This window comes from Asterias amurensis, chromosome 4, assembly GCF_032118995.1.
Source record: "Asterias amurensis chromosome 4, ASM3211899v1".
Taxonomy (NCBI): Eukaryota; Metazoa; Echinodermata; class Asteroidea; order Forcipulatida; family Asteriidae; genus Asterias; species Asterias amurensis.
In genome coordinates, this window is record NC_092651.1 from 23,724,425 (window position 1) to 23,745,630 (window position 21,206).

Genomic DNA, 21,206 nt, shown 5'->3' on the forward strand with positions numbered 1-21,206 from the left:
TCAAGGTACATGCCTATACCTCTCCTTTTCACTTCCTGTTTTAGTGCGGTGTTCCAAAGGAAAGCGATTACAATCAAGTAACTGTAAAAGGGTTGACATCATACATTAAAAAATTAACAAAATCTGATCCGACGTGAAAACAAAAAATAAAATAATAGAAAAACCGAAGCCAAATAGAAACAACTGCAGCGATGTCATCAATTAAAAACAAAAAACTCCCCACCCACACCCCACCCCGCAATGGATGAAATTGGCCAATGCTCCGTTCAACCAAGCCCCCCCCCCCCCCCCCACCACCCTCTTCAGAGCTAAACAATATCAATAATTTTCATTTATCAAACGTCAATCAGACAGAAATTGTCGCAGAGAGAGAGAAACAGACTTTGCCATTATTGACAGTTCAAGATTCAAAGAAGTGCCACTTTGGATCATCAATTCACGCAAATCCAATAAACTAATTGCATTCTCAGCAACTGGGAATTTATTGAATGGTTTCTGTGGGAAAATAACGGCCAAAAAAGAAGAACATATTTTAACATTGCGATGATACTATACACCGATTTGCGAAGAGAATATCCAAAACCGATACTCAGGAATACAAAAACGATGAAGATTCTTCGAAAAAGGTGCTGAAGTTTGCAGAGGAAACGGTGTAGGTTCTATGCCTACACGCATCTCATTCATGTATGACGTCATAATTCTTACCCAAAACGCGGCTATAGCTGGGCGCACGTCCGCCACCACTAGCCCCGCAGTGGCTGCGACATACTCATCAGTGGTTATATATATAAACTGCGCCAATAAAGTATCTAAACACTTACAAAAAGTCAGATTTATCGGAACCTGAATTAGTATGCCAAAGAATAATTATTCATTTCTATTCACCGTTAATTTTTGCACATTTTGACACATCTTGTGTTGCGCTATGATGTTGTTGGGTGGATTTATGGACACTTGAGTGGCTTAGGTCGAGTTTCAAAAGTTGCAAAAGCCCCTATTCACCCCAATTCGATCCAGAAGGGAACTCACACAAGCCTCACACACAGACAAAATCAAGACAAAAGACACAAACTCGTTTCGTTTACTTGACCATGAAATTTATGGCCGTATCTTTAACTCTAAAACTGCTGATATCCTGTCCTCAATACTTGGTGTGTCCTCCATCACTGTTAACGGCAATGAGTCGTCTTCTCATACTCCAAACGAGACATCTGATCTGTCCCTGGTCAATCCCCTGCCATTTCCTGATCAGGATGCGTCGCAATCCCTCGAGAGTGGTGTCAGGCTTGATGGACTTGTTCACTTTCTTCTGCTGCAGAAGTCACACTCGGGCGGCCACTCCTTGGCAGGTTGTCCACATTTCCCTGAGCTTGGTAGCCATTCCACCATTTTACATGCAGCTCGAATCGACATACCGGCTTCTATCAAACCAACGATCCGTCCTCTTTCCTGTTTGGTCAGTTGAGCCATCTTTCCTGTTATGGCCATCTTTCCTGTTATCTTGAAACACCTTTCCCTGTCTTACCATAATCAGGGATTCTGGCTCTTAACCCATTTTGTTGTATGCCACCCATCTTTGACCCCTTTGCTTGGTTACTGACAATTATTGCTGATGTTCATCGCAACCGATTTATCCAAAACGCGACAAACAAATCATTTATAAAGGGCGGGCAAAAGAAACGCTGATCTTACTCGTCACAATACAACGATTTAGCTTGAATAGGGGCTTTTGCAACTTTTGAAATTCGACCTTAAGCCACTCAAGTGCCCATAAATCCACCAAACAACATCGTAGCGCAACATATGATGTGTCAAAATGTGCAGAAATTAACGGTGAATAGAAATGAATAATTATGTTTTGGCATACTATTTCAGGTTCCGATATATCTGACCATTTGTAAGTGTTTAGATACTTTATTGGCGCAGTTTATTTCGTTACGTTGCTACTAATTGGACGTACACAAATCAGCCACGAGAGTTTTGATATGTGCCTTTATTTGTGTGGCAACAACAGCTGTTGCGTTTTTAAACTTTATTACTCAAAACAATTATATTGACTTTAAACTGACTTGGTAAAGAGCATTGGAGAGCTGTTGAAAGTATAAAACATTGTGAGAAACGGCTCCCTCTGCAGTAGCATAGACTTTGAGAAATAGGTAACTTCTCACTAAAATAATAAAAGACTTCAAGCCAGAAGTCTGTTATCCCTATCTGAAAGCACACAAATTCTCTCATCATTTTCATGCAACTTCGACGACCAATTTAGCTCAAATTTTCACAAGCTTGTTATTTTAATGTTGGGATACGCCAAGTGAGAAGACTGGTCTTCAACAGTTCCCAAACGTGTACCTTCCCTTTAAATGTGCAGGGAATCGTGATCATGGCTAATTTTCTGGATGTTGTTTTTCGAACATGGAACAATTCTCGTCCTCACCCACCTGAATGTGGCTGGGAGGGTTTAGTTACTGTCCACAGACATGAAACTCTAGCAAACGCTGCTCTGGCAACTTGGACAAAGTTCACCCTTGAAACTGGAGATGCTCTGCTCTATTTATTTTTCAGAATGATAACGCAGAAACGCGGTCAGATGTAGATATAAAACCCGCCAAGACAATAAGGACACGAAGTACGGACCAAAATTGATAAATGTGTCTGTGTGTTTGTATTTTTTTATATACAAAAAAAATGGGTTGCACGGTCTAATTTCCGTACAGTCTAGTTTCGCACGTCCACATCGACTTTTTCAAGGGATACTTCATTCCATCATTCAGAATGAAAAGTTAATCAAACAAATAATCATTAATCAATAAAATCAACCAGTCAATAAATAGATCAATTAGTCAATCAATCAATACATAATTAATAGTAAATCAACATCCCAAGGGATCTGGGAGTAGGGCCTACAACGTCTTTGAGGATGTCTCTAAAACGGAGTCCAAACAATGGGAGAACAAAGAGAGGTACTTCTTTCACGGGGTCGGCAGATAATTTGTGTTACCTTTCACAGGTCAAATTACATTGTACTTTACACAATGGAAATATCAATGCTACCCCAATGCTACCCCAATGCTACAAGTGGTCGACATACCCGACAGAGTATTTCTTCAAAAAAGGGAATAACGGAGCAACACTTTAAGTACTCTTAAAAACCCTGGAAGATATTTGAAGAAGCTGATGCTCTTTCTGAGATAGTCCTACCCTTTTGTATTTAATATCATTTGGGCAGGGGTAGTTTTTACTTCTTCCCTTTCTGTGTTGGGGGGGGGGGGGACCGGGGCGGGGAGGAGGGGGGTCAAACATCATCCCTGGTGCTAATGTGCGAGGATAACCCCTATACCGTAAGCCCGTTATCAACACTGTGGTAGGCATGGCCACTATCAAAATATATCCATATAACTGTTTACAGAATCACCAACCAGTTATATCTGTGTTTGTACGGTTTGTGAATAAAAGACTAGAGGCTGAGGATGGACATTAATTTACTCTTCCAGAGGGAAAAAAACTTCAATATAAATAACTTCATGTTAACAATAAGCTAGCTAGCTACTTAAGCTGACAAAATCAAGCATCAACAAAAAATCACTCCTGGATGATTTCAGACGACTGGTAGAAGGTTATTATTATTTTTATTTTATATTTGTGACAATATGACACACTGAATCAATCACCATTTCTTTAATCTTTAATCATTCCTACATGATTGGGAAAAACAATCATCATTATCAATGTATATAATTTACAACATGCATTTAAACAATTCCCGATTGCAAGAATCGTGCAAGACAAAAAATGTTCCATGAAATAAAAATGATCCTGTTCCAACTTTGAAGAGATAAAAAGTCCTCCGGTATAGCAAATAAACTTATATACATGATTATTTACAATTGAACAAGGTTGGTTGATATATGAAAAAACATATGGGGGACAAAATAAATAAAACTCAACAATGACAGGTTCACTTTGTTGAAATCGATGTGATAATAATAACCGTATTTATATAGCACCTTTTCCAAAGGATCACAGTTTTAGGGTTGTTGTTGCTGCTGCCGACTAGTGTTAGTGTTCTTGTTGTTTGTTTTTTAGATTATTTACTTTTGTATCGTTGTTTATATCTTTCTCATAACAAAACAAAACAATCCTTCAAGCGCGCTTAGCTCTGCCTTCTGAATACACCAAGCATTAAGTGATAACATGTTGCATTAAGAAGCTTGATTTGTCTGCTGCCACCAAGAGGCTGCCACCAAAACAGCAGTTGACAAACATCACCTTGGACCAATCAAAACACTGATTTAGAAAGCTGATGTCACTGCAAGTTTATCCAATTAAATCATTGTATTCAAATTAATAATTGGCATGAAAACCAGAGCATGTCAGTAACCTTGAGGATAAGGTCAGGAGAACAGTCTACAATTGAACTTGATTGTCTGCTGCCACCAAGTGACAAAAAAGTGTTTTACTGAAACTTATAATGAAACCATGTGATGCAGTGACAATAACCAATATATTGAAGGCGGTTTGACTTGCAGAAATTTGAATTGCTTTCTTGAGGGTTCATGACCCACATCTTAAGGTTGAGATGAGCAAAAAATCTTCTCTCCATCTCAAACGAGGTCTTAATTATCATCTTATCCCTGATCCATGGCCTCTTCTTCATCTTCTACTTCCACAAAGTCTTCATCACTATCATCATCATCATCATCATCATCTTGAATCATCTTGCCTTCATCAACGTCCAGCTCCTCTTCACTCTGCTCCGCATCCGCCATCTCAGAATTTGGTCTACTCATGTCGAACTCCGCCTCGAACGACTCATCCGCCTCCGCATCAATGTCTTCTAACGCTACATTCTCATCCTCTCCGAAATTATCTCCATCGTTTTTGTCTTCACCATCGTCATTAATTGCTCGAACAATTTCTTCTCCGTCTTCATTTTCCGATTCCTCGCTCTCGCTCTGCTGATGGAGGAATGGATTGTCTCCTTCTTCTTCATCTTCTTCATCATCGTCTAGTTCGTCTTCACTGTTCTCCGGCGTGATCTGGAGGTCGTTGTAGAGAATGCTACTCTCGGCATCTAGGATTGGTTCGAAGCTTGACCTCTGCTTCAAAAAATAGAAACAATAATCAGAATAATTGATGCAATAATCGGAATTATTGTATGAAATCTTCCTTATCTAAATCTTAAACGAAAATAAAAGATGAACCTAAATTGTGACATCTTTCTAGTTAAGAATTGCACTGTAACCCAAGGTTTTAAGATACCTGTGAAGAAAAGATAATGAAGACATGTGGGCTGTAGATGAAGGAAGAGAACCTCAACTAAATTAATCAGAGAATGAAAACCCAACCCATTTGCAAAGCTTTGGTCTGGGTGGTCCACTGAAGTGAATGACTAGGAAAGAAACCACTGGGCTATCCTGATCCCCTTCACTTTATAATTTCCTGGCCTGCCAATACCTCAGGACTTTCTTGCTTTTCCCTCCACCACTTGGGGTAACGTTTACTGTGTTAGTGAAATGACTGTGTACAATGCAGCATGTATTTAGTTCAAACTACTGATACATGAAGGTTGGCTTGGTACCATCTTTCACCTCTGTGGACTCAAGTTCAAAACCCACATTGGAAAAGCACGTCACATTTGAAGTGGGGTTTCAGTCCCTATTAGATTATGTGAGTTCCCCTATTTGGGGTTTTCCTGATCATTTCTTCATGATCCTCGGTACAAATGTATCTTTAGGCTTAGAGGTTAAAATGTTTGTCTCATTAGAGGGTCCCTATGTGTCATTACCTAAAAGATTTGAAATTAAAGGCAGTGGACACTATTGGTAATTACTCAAATTAATTATTAGCATAAAACCTTTCTTGGTGATGAGTAATGGAGAGCTGTTGATAGTATAAAACATTGTGAAAAACGGCTCCCTCTGAAGTAACGTAGTTTGTGAGAAAGAAGTAATTTTCCACAATTTGATTTCGAGACCTCAGATTAAGAATTTGAGGCCTCAAAATCAAGCATCTGAAAGCACACAACTTTGTATGACAAGGGTGTTTTGACTTTCATTATTATCTCGCAACTTGGACGACCAATTGAGCTCAAATTTTCACAGGTTTGTTATTTTATGCATATTGTTGAGATACACCAAGTGGGAAGACTGGTCTTTGACAATTACCAATAGCGTCCAGTGTCTTTAAACTAAATAAAACAAACCAAAACCTGTCACATGCTCTGACTTCTTACAGTAACCAATACTTAACAACACGTCTATTTATAGCACCCACCTTTTCCCCATCGTCACCCTCAATGTCCACAAATTCTCCTTCTTCAAGATCATTGCCTTGCTCATCATCATCTTCATCATCTTCAAAACCTGACCGGGAAAAACAAGGAGAAAATAAATACAAATAAATTAGCTAAATGAATCTTGTTCCCAGAGCGGGATTGTTCTTGCAATGCAAAATAAATTTCTGGTCCATTAAAAGTTCTGAGCTACAAGCCAGTAGGACCACTTGGACAGATTTTTCACTGGTCCAAGTGTGTTTGCACAAGCGTTCGGTGAAAGGACAATAATGTTATGATTAAATGCTGTCATCATTATCAACAAATTACTGATGTGGTTGCAACATGTCATAGCCGAGATGTCTAGAGCAGAGATCTCAATATCTGGTGGGTTCAAATCCTGGTCATGACGCTTGTCTTCTTGAGCCATAAATGGCTTATTGTAATTTTGCTTATGTAATAAAAAATAAAAAAAAATGCTTCTCATCAACCAAGAGTGAATGGATAAATGTGAGCGTTGATCTGAACAATCAAAACCTGTGCACCGATTCTACTGCCGGTGCTGCTTAAAGCCATTATACACTGGCAGAAACCAAACTGGAACAAAAAAACAAACAAATAACTTACAGGGTTTACAGAAGGCAATGGTGAAAGATTTCTCTTGAAATATTATTCCATGAAATGCTTTACTTTTTGAGAAAACATTAAAACAATATCAATTCTCGATATCGGGAATTACCGTTTTATTTTAAACACATGTCATGACACGGCGAAACGTGCGGAAACAAGGGTGGGTTTTCCGGTTATTTTCTCCTGACTCTGATGACCGATTGAGCCTAAATTTTCACAGGTTTGTTATTTTATATATAAGTTGTGATACACGAAGTGTGGCCTTTGGACAATACTGTTTACTGAAAGTGTCCTATGGCTTTAATCCAAATAAGTTGAGATGGTTTCAGAAATGTCTAAGGCCCAATAAACAGGGGCAGTAATTGCACATAAGGCGCTTTGATACAACGATAACCCTTTTAGCCCCCGAAATCTCTGGACATATACAACCGATGGTGCCTACCGGTACATTATTTGACCACTGCAGCATGGATACCTGTTCTCACAAAGCATAAGTCTTTTGTTCAAAGTTTGGTTTAACAAACTCTTTTATTTCCTTGAAGATTTTGACTTAGAGCTTAACAGTTAATACAAATCATCATATTTATTAAATTTCTTTTTCATAAAATTAAAAAATCATTGAAATCAGCTAAAAAAACTTTATTCTTGGTCTTTGTTTCCACAGTGTGGTATGGTTATTCTTATTATTTATTTGCAGATCTTTACCTGTCATACTATCCTCATTAGCGATTTGACTTGAGGGTGTATTAGGAGCAGCCGACAGGCTCTCAGCGTCTGCTGCATCCAGGGCAGTCTCTCTAGCCAGGGCGATGTCCTTCTCAAGCTGAGCTAGATGCTCTTCATTAGACGCAAGCTCCATCTTACAGATCTCTAGCACCTTACGAGATATTCCTGTCAGGGTGCTTTCCTCACCTAGGATTAAGAAAAGTATAAGTGGGTTTTATTCCATGTATGTTGTTACTGATATTGCTGTTGAATAAAAGGAGAAGCAACACTCCACATCAAGAGGGGAAAACAAAACAAAAACCTGGAGATGAGATTTTGCAAATGGCAACCCCAAATATTAGGTCACAATAGCACCTTCAAGAGTTCTTTTTCCCTTTCTAAAAAAAACTGTGTGGTTGTGCAGTCTTTGAACCGGTCGCTAGCAATCGTTAGGCGCATAAAACAGCTCAAGAGGATGGTAACCATGACTGGATGAAAACATTGCGCCGGATTCGTCATCATGCACATTCTTTTGAGCGGGGATTTTGACATTTACATCGGGGCATCACGCAATTCTGTTCACAACGCAAACAATTGAAGTTTGATCCTGGAGCCAGTGACCTACATCAGATTTGCTAAATTGTATGTAGTTTTTAAGAAAAAATTCAAAGAAATTTTAAATCTCCATCCGGGAGTAAAATGGGTACCTGTGAGGGCAGAGTTGGTTCTTGTGATTGATTAGCTTAGTGTGCTCGGATTTGGCAGCACAGGCTGTGTACTCCCCGGGGAGCTGAGATCAGGGTAATAGTTTTGGAAGCGCTTTGAGACACAGTAACAATAATAATAATAATAATAAGACTTGTAATGCGCACATATCCACCCTGCTGGGTGTTCAAGGCGCAGTAAAACCAAAAAACAAAACAAGAACAAAACAAAGAAAAACAGACACAACAAAATTAGTCCTTGAAAACCTGTGACATAAAATAAGTTTTGAGAAGAGATTTGAATTTTGTGGTACAAAGACAAGATCGAAGATTAAATGGTAGAGAGTTCCAGATGCGTGGCACAGTGTATAAATATTAATAATAACAGTAATAACAAGTTTTTATATGACGCTTTTTACACCCGAAGGGTGTCCCAAAGCGCTTCCACATTATTACCCCTGGTCACTGGGCCTTAATTTGTTCCATAAATCATGGCTCCCTGGGGAGTTTACAGCCTATTAAAAACCGAATATCATTATTATTATTTATAATGCCATCCTTTTCCGACCTGAATAATGTTGAGTCAATTGACCGTTGAGAATATAAACCCTCTTACCATTGTATGCGGCACAATTCTTCATCATAAGCTCGGCATGCTCCAAGAATTGCTCCCTGCTGTGGTAGATGTGTTTCTGAGCATTCTTCCTCATCGTCTCTAGATCCATAGGTACTTGAATGATCTTATAGTAATCCTTGACTTGCTTATGGTTGACAGGCTGGTGGAAAGGCCATGACTGGAGACAGAAAAGAAGACAGTATATGGGTTACAATGGATGGAAAGAGTTGGGGTACAAGAGAGCAAAGACGGGGCTGGTAGAAACACCATGACTGAAGACAGAAAAGAAGACAGTATATATGGGTTACAATGGATGGAAAGAGTTGGGATACAAGAGAGCAAAGACAGGGCTGGTAGAAACACCATGACTGAAGACAGAAAATAAGACAGTATATGGGTTACAATGGATGGAAAGAGTTGGGGTACAAGAGAGCAAAGACAGGGCTGGTAGAAACACCATGACTTAAGACAGAAAAGAAGACAGTATATGGGTTACAATGGATGGAAAGAGTTGGGGTACAAGAGAGCAAAGACAGGGCTGGTAGAAACACCATGACTGAAGACAGAAAAGAAGACAGTACATGTATATGGGTTACAATGGATGGAAAGAGTTGGGGTACAAGAGAGCAAAGACAGGGCTGGTAGAAACACCATGACTGAAGACAGAAAAGAAGACAGTACATGTATATGGGTTACAATGGATGGAAAGAGTTGGGGTACAAGAGAGCAAAGACAGGGCTGGTAGAAACACCATGACTGAAGACAGAAAATAAGACAGTATATGGGTTACAATGGATGGAAAGAGTTGGGGTACAAGAGAGCAAAGACAGGGCTGGTAGAAACACCATGACTTAAGACAGAAAAGAAGACAGTACATGTATATGGGTTACAATGGATGGAAAGAGTTGGGGTACAAGAGAGCAAAGACAGGGCTGGTAGAAACACCATGACTGAAGACAGAAAAGAAGACAGTACATGTATATGGGTTACAATGGATGGAAAGAGTTGGGGTACAAGAGAGCAAAGACAGGGCTGGTAGAAACACCATGACTGAAGACAGAAAGGAAGACAGTATATGGGTTACAATGGATGGAAAGAGTTGGGGTACAAGCGAGCAAAGACAGGGCTGGTAGAAACACCATGACTTAAGACAGAAAGGAAGACAGTATATGGGTTACAATGGATGGAAAGAGTTGGGGTACAAGAGAGCAAAGACAGGGCTGGTAGAAACACCATGACTGAAGACAGAAAAGAAGACAGTACATGTATATGGGTTACAATGGATGGAAAGAGTTGGGGTACAAGAGAGCAAAGACAGGGCTGGTAGAAACACCATGACTGAAGACAGAAAGGAAGACAGTATATGTATATGGGTTACAATGGATGGAAAGAGTTGGGGTACAAGAGAGCAAAGACAGGGCTGGTAGAAACACCATGACTGAAGACAGAAAAGAAGACAGTGTATGGTTTACAATGGATGGAAAGAGTTGGGGTACAAGAGAGCAAAGACAGGGCTGGTAGAAACACCATGACTGGAGACAGAAAAGAAGACAGTATATGGGTTACAATGGATGGAAAGAGTTGGGGTACAAGAGAGCAAAGACAGGGCTGGTAGAAACACCATGACTGAAGACAGAAAAGAAGACAGTATATGGGTTACAATGGATGGAAAGAGTTGGGGTACAAGAGAGCAAAGACAGGGCTGGTAGAAACACCATGACTGGAGACAGAAAAGAAGACAGTACATGTATATGGGTTACAATGGATGGAAAGAGTTGGGGTACAAGAGAGCAAAGACAGGGCTGGTAGAAACACCATGACTGAAGACAGAAAAGAAGACAGTATATGGGTTACAATGGATGGAAAGAGTTGGGGTACAAGCGAGCAAAGACAGGGCTGGTAGAAACACCATGACTGAAGACAGAAAAGAAGACAGTACATGTATATGGGTTACAATGGATGGAAAGAGTTGGGGTACAAGAGAGCAAAGACAGGGCTGGTAGAAACACCATGACTGAAGACAGAAAAGAAGACAGTATATGGGTTACAATGGATGGAAAGAGTTGGGGTACAAGCGAGCAAAGACAGGGCTGGTAGAAACACCATGACTGAAGACAGAAAAGAAGACAGTACATGGGTTACAACGGATGGAAAGAGTTGGGGTACAAGAGAGCAAAGACAGGGCTGGTAGAAACACCATGACTGAAGACAGAAAAGAAGACAGTATATGGGTTACAATGGATGGAAAGAGTTGGGGTACAAGCGAGCAAAGACAGGGCTGGTAGAAACACCTGAAGACAGAAAATAAGACAGTATATGGGTTACAATGGATGGAAAGAGTTGGGGTACAAGAGAGCAAAGACGGGGCTGGTAGAAACACCATGACTGAAGACAGAAAAGAAGACAGTACATGTATATGGGTTACAATGGATGGAAAGAGTTGGGGTACAACAGAGCAAAGACAGGGCTGGTAGAAACACTATAACTGGAGACAGAAAAGAAGACAGTATATGGGTTACAATGGATGGTAAGAGTTGGGGTACAAGAGAGCAAAGACAGGGCTGGTAGAAACACCATGACTGAAGACAGAAAGGAAGACAGTATATGGGTTACAATGGATGGAAAGAGTTGGGGTACAAGAGAGCAAAGACAGGGCTGGTAGAAACACCGGGACTGAAGACAGAAAAGAAGACAGTATATGGGTTACATAGGATGGAAAGAGTTGGGGTACAAGCGAGCAAAGACAGGGCTGGTAGAAACACCTGAAGACAGAAAATAAGACAGTATATGGGTTACAATGGATGAAAAGAGTTGGAGTACAAGAGCGCAAAGATAGGGCTGGTAGAAACACCATGCCTGAAGACAGAAAAGAAGACAGTACATGTATATGGGTTACAATGGATGGAAAGAGTTGGGGTACAAGAGAGCAAAGACAGGGCTGGTAGAAACACCATGACTGAAGACAGAAAAGAATACAGTATATATGGGTTACAATGGATGGTAAGAGTTGGGGTACAAGAGAGCAAAGACAGGGCTGATAGAAACACCGGGACTGAAGACAGAAAGGAAGACAGTATATGGGTTACAATGGATGGAAAGAGTTGGGGTACAAGAGAGCAAAGACAGGGCTGGTAGAAACACCGGGACTGAAGACAGAAAGGAAGACAGTATATGGGTTACAATGGATGGAAAGAGTTGGGGTACAAGAGAGCAAAGACGGGGCTGGTAGAAACACCATGACTGGAGACAGAAAGGAAGACAGTATATGGGTTACAATGGATGGAAAGAGTTGGGGTACAAGAGAGCAAAGACAGGGCTGGTAGAAACACCATGACTGAAGACAGAAAGGAAGACAGTATATGGGTTACAATGGATGGAAAGAGTTGGGGTACAAGAGAGCAAAGACGGGGCTGGTAGAAACACCATGACTGGAGACAGAAAGGAAGACAGTATATGGGTTACAATGGATGGAAAGAGTTGGGGTACAAGAGAGCAAAGACAGGGCTGGTAGAAACACCATGACTGAAGACAGAAAGGAAGACAGTATATGGGTTACAATGGATGGAAAGAGTTGGGGTACAAGAGAGCAAAGACAGGGCTGGTAGAAACACCATGACTGAAGACAGAAAATAAGACAGTATATGGGTTACAATGGATGGAAAGAGTTGGGGTACAAAAGAGCAAAGACGGGGCTGGTAGAAACACCATGACTGGAGACAGAAAGGAAGACAGTACATGTATATGGGTTACAATGGATGGAAAGAGTTGGGGTACAAGAGAGCAAAGACAGGGCTGGTAGAAACACCATGACTGAAGACAGAAAAGAAGACAGTACATGTATATGGGTTACAATGGATGGAAAGAGTTGGGGTACAAGAGAGCAAAGACAGGGCTGGTAGAAACACCATGACTGAAGACAGAAAAGAAGACAGTATATGGTTTACAATGGATGGAAAGAGTTGGGGTACAAAAGAGCAAAGACGGGGCTGGTAGAAACACCATGACTGAAGACAGAAAAGAAGACAGTATATGGGTTACAATGGATGGAAAGAGTTGGGGTACAAGCGAGCCAAGACAGGGCTGGTAGAAACACCATGACTTAAGACAGAAAAGAAGACAGTATATGGGTTACAATGGATGGAAAGAGTTTGGGTACAAGAGAGCAAAGACGGGGCTGGTAGAAACACCATGACTGAAGACAGAAAGGAAGACAGTATATGGGTTACAATGGATGGAAAGAGTTGGGGTACAAGAGAGCCAAGACAGGGCTGGTAGAAACACCATGACTGAAGACAGAAAAGAAGACAGTATATGGGTTACAATGGATGGAAAGAGTTGGGGTACAAGCGAGCCAAGACAGGGCTGGTAGAAACACCATGACTTAAGACAGAAAAGAAGACAGTGTATGGGTTACAATGGATGGAAAGAGTTGGGGTACAAGAGAGCAAAGACAGGGCTGGTAGAAACACCGGGACTGAAGACAGAAAAGAATGTTTTCTGTAAATCCGGGGCTGGTCTGTTAGTTATATACTCTGAATGTCTGTCTGTTTTGGTCATGGTATGTCAGTCAGTCTATGTTCGCTCTAATAAGCATGTCTGTCTACCTGTCTGTTTGGAAATACACTTCATACTTACATCAGGTCTCATGGTACTGATGTTTTTTGGCAATCTGGGTCTGGTCTGTCAGTTAGTCAACCTGTCTGTCTGTGTGTTTGTGTGTTTGTTTGGGAATAAAAACCCATAGACTGATAATCAAGATCTTGGTCTGTTAGTTAGTCAACCTGTCTGTCTGTTTGGGAATACACTTAATACTTACATCAGGCACAGCCCTCATGGCGCTGATAATGTTATCCAGGATGAACGAAAAGGCCACTTGATCATCGTCATCCAACAGTGGATTGATGGCTTTCTCTATGCGAGAAAACTTGTCATCTTTCTGCGAGTAGAAAAGTGAAAAAAGATAGCTCTTTAAGTTCCAATTCAGCACACTGCACAAACGGCTTGAGGTCTGCACAATTTTTCTATTAATGAAAAAATCAACTAACCATGCCAAAAACACTAGGCAAACCATGTGGTGTATTTGTTATCAATTAATTGCATATTTATAATTTGGTTTTTGCACTTTCACCAATATGTATTAAAGGCAGTGGACACTATTGGTAATTGTCAAAGACCAGTCTTCTCACTGGGTGTATCTCAACATATGCATGAAATAACAAATCTGTGAAAATTTGAGCTCGATTGGTCGTTGGAGTTGCGAGATAACTATGAAAGAAGAAAAACACCCTTGTCACACAAAGTTTTGTGCTTTCAGATGCTTGATTTCGAGATCTCAAATTCTAAACTTGAGGTCTCGAAATCAAATTCGTGGAAAAGCACTTCTTTCTCGAAAACTATGTCACTTCAGAGGGAGCCGTTTCTCACAGTGTATTATACTATCAACCTCTCCCCGTTACCAAGTGAGGTTTTATGCATAAAATTATTTTGAGTAATTACCAATAGTGTCCACTGCACTGTAAACTCAGTACTTTCCCCGAGTTCTGTGAAAAACAAAATCCACAGGCATAACACTCAGATGGGATTCGAACCCATGACCTTTTCATTGTGAGAGCAGGTGTCTTACTACTAGACATGCTAGACCACCGAGCTAGCCTGGTGGCTAGAGGCAGCTCTGTTAACAACTATTAAATTTAATTATTACTGATAAAATGTCAAGCCTTTATTATCCCATGAGAGAATGTATTTATGGCCTTCGTGTAATTCCAGAATCAAGGCTTCAAGACTAAGTTCAGAATGTGACAATGAGCAGAAATGCCACTTTTAATTAGCACCACACCTGCAAGTTCACTTTACTCTTAAAACGTTTGACCATCGAGTTATTCAAAACAGCCTATCACTGGGAAACAAAACATACACATCTTACAGGGGTGAGAGTCATTACTAACAAAAAAGTCTGAAACTTGGATACAAATTCAAAGGTATGTTTTACTCATTTGTTTAATTAATTAATTTTAAGTAACTGTTCTCCTCCCTGTAGGAGTGTACAGTACTTCTCCCTCTCAGTTTTTCTGTGTAAGATTTAGGCAATTTTAAATAGTAATGTTATGTTTTACTCCAAATTTTTAACTATGTTACTGTTCATGTATAATTCTGCTGCTGGCAGCAAATTGAATAGAATTTTAATAAACCATTAAATGAAATGAATGAAAAATGTTGAAATGATGCCATTTCCACCATTTGGTAACCCCTGGGGTTATAGATTCCAAGGAGCTTTTGGAAACAGTATCCAAAGCACTAGAGAAACAGACCAATGAGCAGGATTTCTTTATTTGTGGACAAAAACATTGTCGCATTTTCTTCACCAGGCCTGAAGTCTGAACAATCTCATCCCTGATCTTACTGATAAGAAGTTTAGTCAACGTTTTTCTAGCATTACCGGATAATTACAAGCTAGGAATTCTAAGACAAAGTCTCCTGAGTCGTTGTGTAAATACAGCGGTAATTAATGCTTGATTGGAAATGTTTGCAGATTTAACGTGGTGTTTTAGTGGATGAACATCAATTCATTCGTAGAGACTATAATCTCTTAAACAGATTGGATATTTTTTTTAAAACAATTAAACAGTTAAAGGGGCTGTGTTGACATGCTCAAAGCGGCGCTCACAACAGAATCACAAGACCTTGAGTTCGGTGCTCTTATCCGCTCGGCCACAATAAAACAAAACAAAACGAGAGAGAGAGAAATCACACTTACCTCCTCCATTCTCTTCTTACAGAGCGCCAGCATGTTCCTGCCTACCATGGTCATGGGACTAGTGTCTCCATTATACAGGGTGCTGTTATCAACGATTTGCTGAACGTCTCCAATGAACTCGTTTCGGGACTGATATTTACGAGCTCGCAATTTCTATTACCACAGGGAACAAAAAAAATACGACAACACTAGTTTAGACTCTTGGTAAGCTGACATGGGCTTGATTTCAACAAAGAGCTAAGATTTCTCTTTAGCTAACAAGCTTAAAGGCAGTGGACACTACTGGTAATTACTCAAAATAATTATTAGCATAAAACCTTATTTGGTAACGAGTAATGGGGAGCTGTTGATAGTATAAAACATTGTGTGAAACAGCTCCCTCTGAAGTCACATAATATTTGAGAAAGAAGTAATTTTCCACAAATTTAATTTTGAGACCTCAGATTTAGAACTTGAGGTCTCGAAATCAACAATCTAAACGCACACAGCTTCATGTGACAAGGGTTCTTTTGTTCTTTCATTATTATCTCGCAAGTTCGATGACCGATTGAGCTCAAAGTTTCACAGGTTTGTTATTTTATGCATATGTTGAGATACACCAAGTAAGAACATTGATCTTTGACAATTACCAATAGTGTCCACTGCCTTTAACTGCTAAGCAAAGAGTGATGCCACGATACAAATCACTTGGCAACTCATCTTAAGATGAATCTAAGAGCTTTGTGAAATCGAGCGGAGACTTAACATCTATGCCTTTCTAAACTGAACTTGCTATTATCTACTGTAGCTAGACATCAATGATTATTTATTTATCTCCATTTATTTATTTTTCTCTGCCTCACTAAATAGCTTTGTTTAATGGTTATTACTTTAAAAAGTTGTTTGTACTGTTTTACATGAAATAGGCCTACATGTACGAAAATAAATCAAATTTTGAATGAATTTAATGAATTATGATAGGGGTGACAGAAAAATAACTAAACACTGTCTTTTACATGCTACACCCCCCCCCCCTCCAATCCCAATGTTCCTATTGTTTTCCTGTCCAAACTATTAAACATATATATGTAGATATCAATACAATTAATACAATCAAGCATAACAATACCCAATAAATAGAAAGCATAAAAGTCAAAGCAATCAAGGATACAAAGATCATTACAATCAAGAAAATAGATCAGTTCAATCAATACAATCAAGCAGATTAAATCAATGGAATCAATAAATCAAGCATATCAGTCAATAAAATCAAGCATGTAATATATATTAAAGCAATCAAGGATATGATCAACACAATCACAAACACAAATCAATACAATCAACCATTCAATATAAAAATCAATCACAATCCTGAAATCACATAAATATAAATCAATGCACATATAAATTAAAATAATAAAATATACATAAATCAATAAAATCGAGCAAATACTGTGAAGTAATTTCACTTTTAGTTAGTATTGTAAAAGTCCTCTTTGTTTGCTTAATGCACAATCACAGTGGCAAAGTTATATAGACCCGAGTAACATGCCTGTGATATTTTTTTCACAGGACTCAGGAAAGTACCGAGTATACAGTGCTAACACACATCGGTGTATGGGTAAAAAACTAAGATTAATATTCTTTATCCCCGATGCAAATTTAACATCTCTTATTATACGGACAACATTTCCAAATATAAGGAATAATCCACAAGGGACAGTATTTCAAACAGAAACAAGGCACATCAAGATGATTTTTTTTTATTTTGTAAAAATAAAGCCCATGGGCAAATACATTTAGGTCTGGTATTAATCCACAGCAACCACAGCAATTGCCGTGGTGCCCTGTGCTTTTGCTGTCATGCCCTTTGCAAAGTTCCCATACAAATTTAAATTTCCCCATAGGAGTGCCCTTTACTAGAGAAAAAATGCTGTGCCCCTTTAAGAGAGAATTTCAAGGCATGTACATTTCTTGAACAAAGCAAATTGCTTGGCAATGTTTTATGTTCAAGAGTTTGAGGAAAAATCATATAAAATTTTGCCTTAACGACTTAGACACTTTTGGTAATTAGCTTAACCAGTCTTCTCACTTGCTATATCTCAACAAATCGATAAAATAATGAACCGGTGAAAATTTTAGCTCAATCGGTCGTCAAAGTTGTGAGATAATAATGAAAGAAAAAACACCTTGTCACACTAAGTTGTGTGCTTTCAGATGCTTGATATTGAGACCTCAAGTTCTAAGTCTGAGGTCACGAAATCAAATTTGTGGAAAATTACTTCTTTCTCAAAAACTACATTACTTCAGAGGGAGCCGTTTCTCACGATGTTTTATACTATCAACCTCTCCCCATTACTCGTATACAAAGAAAGGTTTTATGCTAATAGTTATTTTGAGTAATTACCAATAGTGTCCACTGCCTTTAAGTACTTACCTCTCTCATTGTCTGCAAGTCCATTGCGTTGTGTACAATCTTGTAATAGTCGGCAAGATGACGAGTGCTTACTGGATGATGGAACGGTGTGGCCTGTTGATTGGGGGGAAAATAAAGGACAGATAAATAACCAGTTGTATAGCAACTAAATAAATCTGCTCTACAATAACTTCTTCTTTTTATCTGGAAAACAAAAATTATGGGACAAGTTTCCATTTTGTAAGAGATGTGGAAAAGCGACTACAATAAAATCACAAAAAAGTTGAGGGCCCAAGGGCAAAGAATTTTATCTTCAAGTACGCGCTAATCCTCCAATCAGATTTGCAGAATGGAGTGGTGATAAAAACCTATATTGCACGGCTAATATCACTACCTGCATCTTATGTGTTCTATGGTCATGCGCCAAGTTTTCTTGAAGATAAATACATTTTCACAAGCGCGCTCGTGGCGATACGGAAAATAGAGCGCATCTGAGTCCCATATCCATGGGACGCAGAAGCGCTTGATTTTTCTGTATTCCACTCAAGCATGCCTTACATGTAAGTGATCATAATCACTGTAGCTCGCAAGCTTCAGGAAACCTGTAAACAAGGGTGCTTGCTATCCGAACCAGAAATATCAGAGTTATCATCTACTCTGTCATGATAAGTGTTCTTAGTTCTGTCACATTCACCCCTAAACCTAGTCTTGAAGTCAAGACGGTAATTGTTAAGCACGGTGCAGTTGGAGCGCGGTGCAGTTACGGGGACGGTACACACCCTCGAACCCAGTATGTGTGTGTGAGTGCCACGCGCTACCTACGACCGTTTCATGTGTATAATCGCACTGTGAATGTTGCAATGCATGAACGACAGACAAAAAGGCAGCACCAAATGACTTGTCATCAAGTCTACCCTAAACCTAGCACACTGAACCTACAGCTAAATGTCCCATCCTAAGGACACAGCAGTAATTGTAACACAATTAGATACTCTACCTCGAGCACACAAGTGGCACAACTGGGACTCAAAACCACACTCATCTGTACAGTGTTCTTAACCGCTCGGCCACAACAACCCATGCCAAAGATGAATCTTTTGGCAAAACTGCAAGCATGCTAGTAAACATTACGCTTTTGTTTGTCTCTTTAAACTACAAGCAAGATCTCAATACAACACAGTGAGTCAAAAGATCTCAATACAACACAGTGAGTCAATAAAATCCTGACCACATATTAAAATGTTCTACTAAGCTATGGGACTCTGCTAGACTGGGTTCCAAAAGGAATCAGTAAAGTCTAACTCAAACTAGTTACTTGGTTGAATTGGATGTGCTAAACTTCACGCCAAACATGGTTGCCACTGAGGCGATCAAAAGAAAGAAGAAGAAAAAAAGGCTGATGAATCTTGATAGATTTAAGATAGAACAACCAAGTTAATTCAAACCATACTACCCTGCCTGATCTAACCGTGCAGCCCCCTTTAAACTACAATTTACCATACGTCCTGCCTGCCGTTTTGACGTCTTGTTAACACCAAAAGCTAACTGGAGCCTGGAACTCTGAGATCTTTGGGGAATTACAACCCAAAGGATGAGAGAGAGAGAGCAAGACGGAGAGAGATGACTACCTAGTAATCTGGCCGCCGACCGACGATGGTTAGACATCCCAGGCCACTAGGGGATGGGTATTTATAAAACACCCTTGATGGTGAAGGGGTGTGGGGTAGGGGGGGGGTTCCGGTTGGCTAGAGGAGTAACGTGTTTCCCCCTTTCCACCCAGAATGAGTCATGGCCATGTGACATAATCTAGACTTGGGATCTAGTTTGGGGCTTAGTCTTAATTATGGATGTCTGTTTAGTCTACACTCAAATCAAATAAATTCAGGACATTTTCTCCCTTGTTAATATATCAACAATATTACTTGACGCAAGGGACGCGACGGACAGGGCCAAGTGGAGGAGATCGCCATAGGGAGAACACAGGCCAACCCAGAACAGACTGGACAACGGCCTTCAAACTGACAGGACGACATATCGCTTTATATTACATTCAATTATTGTCCCTAGAGGAGCATATCAAAGTACCCAGTATTCTGTCCTGCAAAATACATGATGAACTAATTTTTAACTACTTTTTAATTTTGTCATTGGATATATGTTGTTCAACATAGAACAATGATCACAGATTCATAAATACCTCAGACAGTTTTGCTATTCCTATTGGTGGAGAGCGTGTCACGTGGGTGTGTATAAACCTTTGTTTATGACCGGTAAAAAGAGTTAATTCGTGGGCGTGACACGCGTCCTTGCACCTGCTCTTTTAAGACAGTTTCTTCATTCCTATTGGTCGAGAGCAACGGCTGAAACAGTTGTGCCACATCACGCGATGTGCGCGACACGCACAGCATTCCCTTATAAGGAGTTGTTTACCCGAGGGCGACGGAGGGCTTTACCATTTCATAGCCGGAGGGGTGTTGTGTTGAAAGAAATCATTTAACAATTATAATTTTTGCATTTATTTTACTTTTTGACCAAAAAGTGATGATGTTTTTGACCGAAAAGGTATTTATAAATGGGAATCAAAGTGTGTTGAATCGGTTTTCAACTAGTGGTTTAAACCCGGCGAGGCCTGGTTCTTGATAATTTACCTCGATTTCGTCTCGGTAAAATTATCAAGAACCAGGCATCGTTGGGATTAAACCACTAGTTGAAAATCTCTTCACCACACATTGATTCCCTTATTCAAAATCTCTTACAAGGCATTTTCAAGTACTTTTTTGAGGAACAACATGCAGGTTTTTTTCTGCACAGTTCTCACTCATCACAAAAGGTATAAGAGGGGGGCGAATATGACCTCATATATTCGCGTTCACGGTTTCCCTAGTGAAAGACGAATACATTTTTTAATTTCCCGTAAGCACATGTGGAACATGGAATAATGTAGTGTGCGTCAGTGTCCCACAGACCATGAGGACAAAGGTGCACAAATGGGATAATGAAATTATCTTCAAGCAAACTTGACGCACAGTTCTACGAAAATATGTACGAGTTAGAACAGCACAATACGCAAGGTGTGATAGGAACTTTTGATATAAAGGCATATCACATTGTGGTTGTCATAAATTAAATAA

At 39.7% G+C, this 21,206-nt stretch overlaps 1 protein-coding gene across 2 annotated transcripts in view; it reads right to left on the reverse strand.

Moving 5' to 3' along the window:
- Positions 1–3,352: 3,352 nt before the first annotated feature.
- The window catches only part of LOC139935889 (transcription initiation factor TFIID subunit 1-like), a 69,833-nt gene continuing 51,979 nt past the window's right edge, over positions 3,353–21,206 (reverse strand). The window contains exons 30-36 of one of the 2 annotated variants that reach the window (XM_071930504.1): positions 18,097–18,189; positions 15,681–15,833; positions 13,743–13,862; positions 8,927–9,104; positions 7,607–7,813; positions 6,274–6,362; positions 3,353–5,096 (exon numbers count right to left, since the gene is read on the reverse strand). In XM_071930504.1, the coding sequence (XP_071786605.1) occupies positions 4,626–5,096; positions 6,274–6,362; positions 7,607–7,813; positions 8,927–9,104; positions 13,743–13,862; positions 15,681–15,833; positions 18,097–18,189 (1,311 nt within the window). In that variant the 3' untranslated portion in view covers positions 3,353–4,625. The remainder of the gene's footprint in view (positions 5,097–6,273; positions 6,363–7,606; positions 7,814–8,926; positions 9,105–13,742; positions 13,863–15,680; positions 15,834–18,096; positions 18,190–21,206) is intronic. The other variant, XM_071930505.1, reaches the window with a different exon arrangement.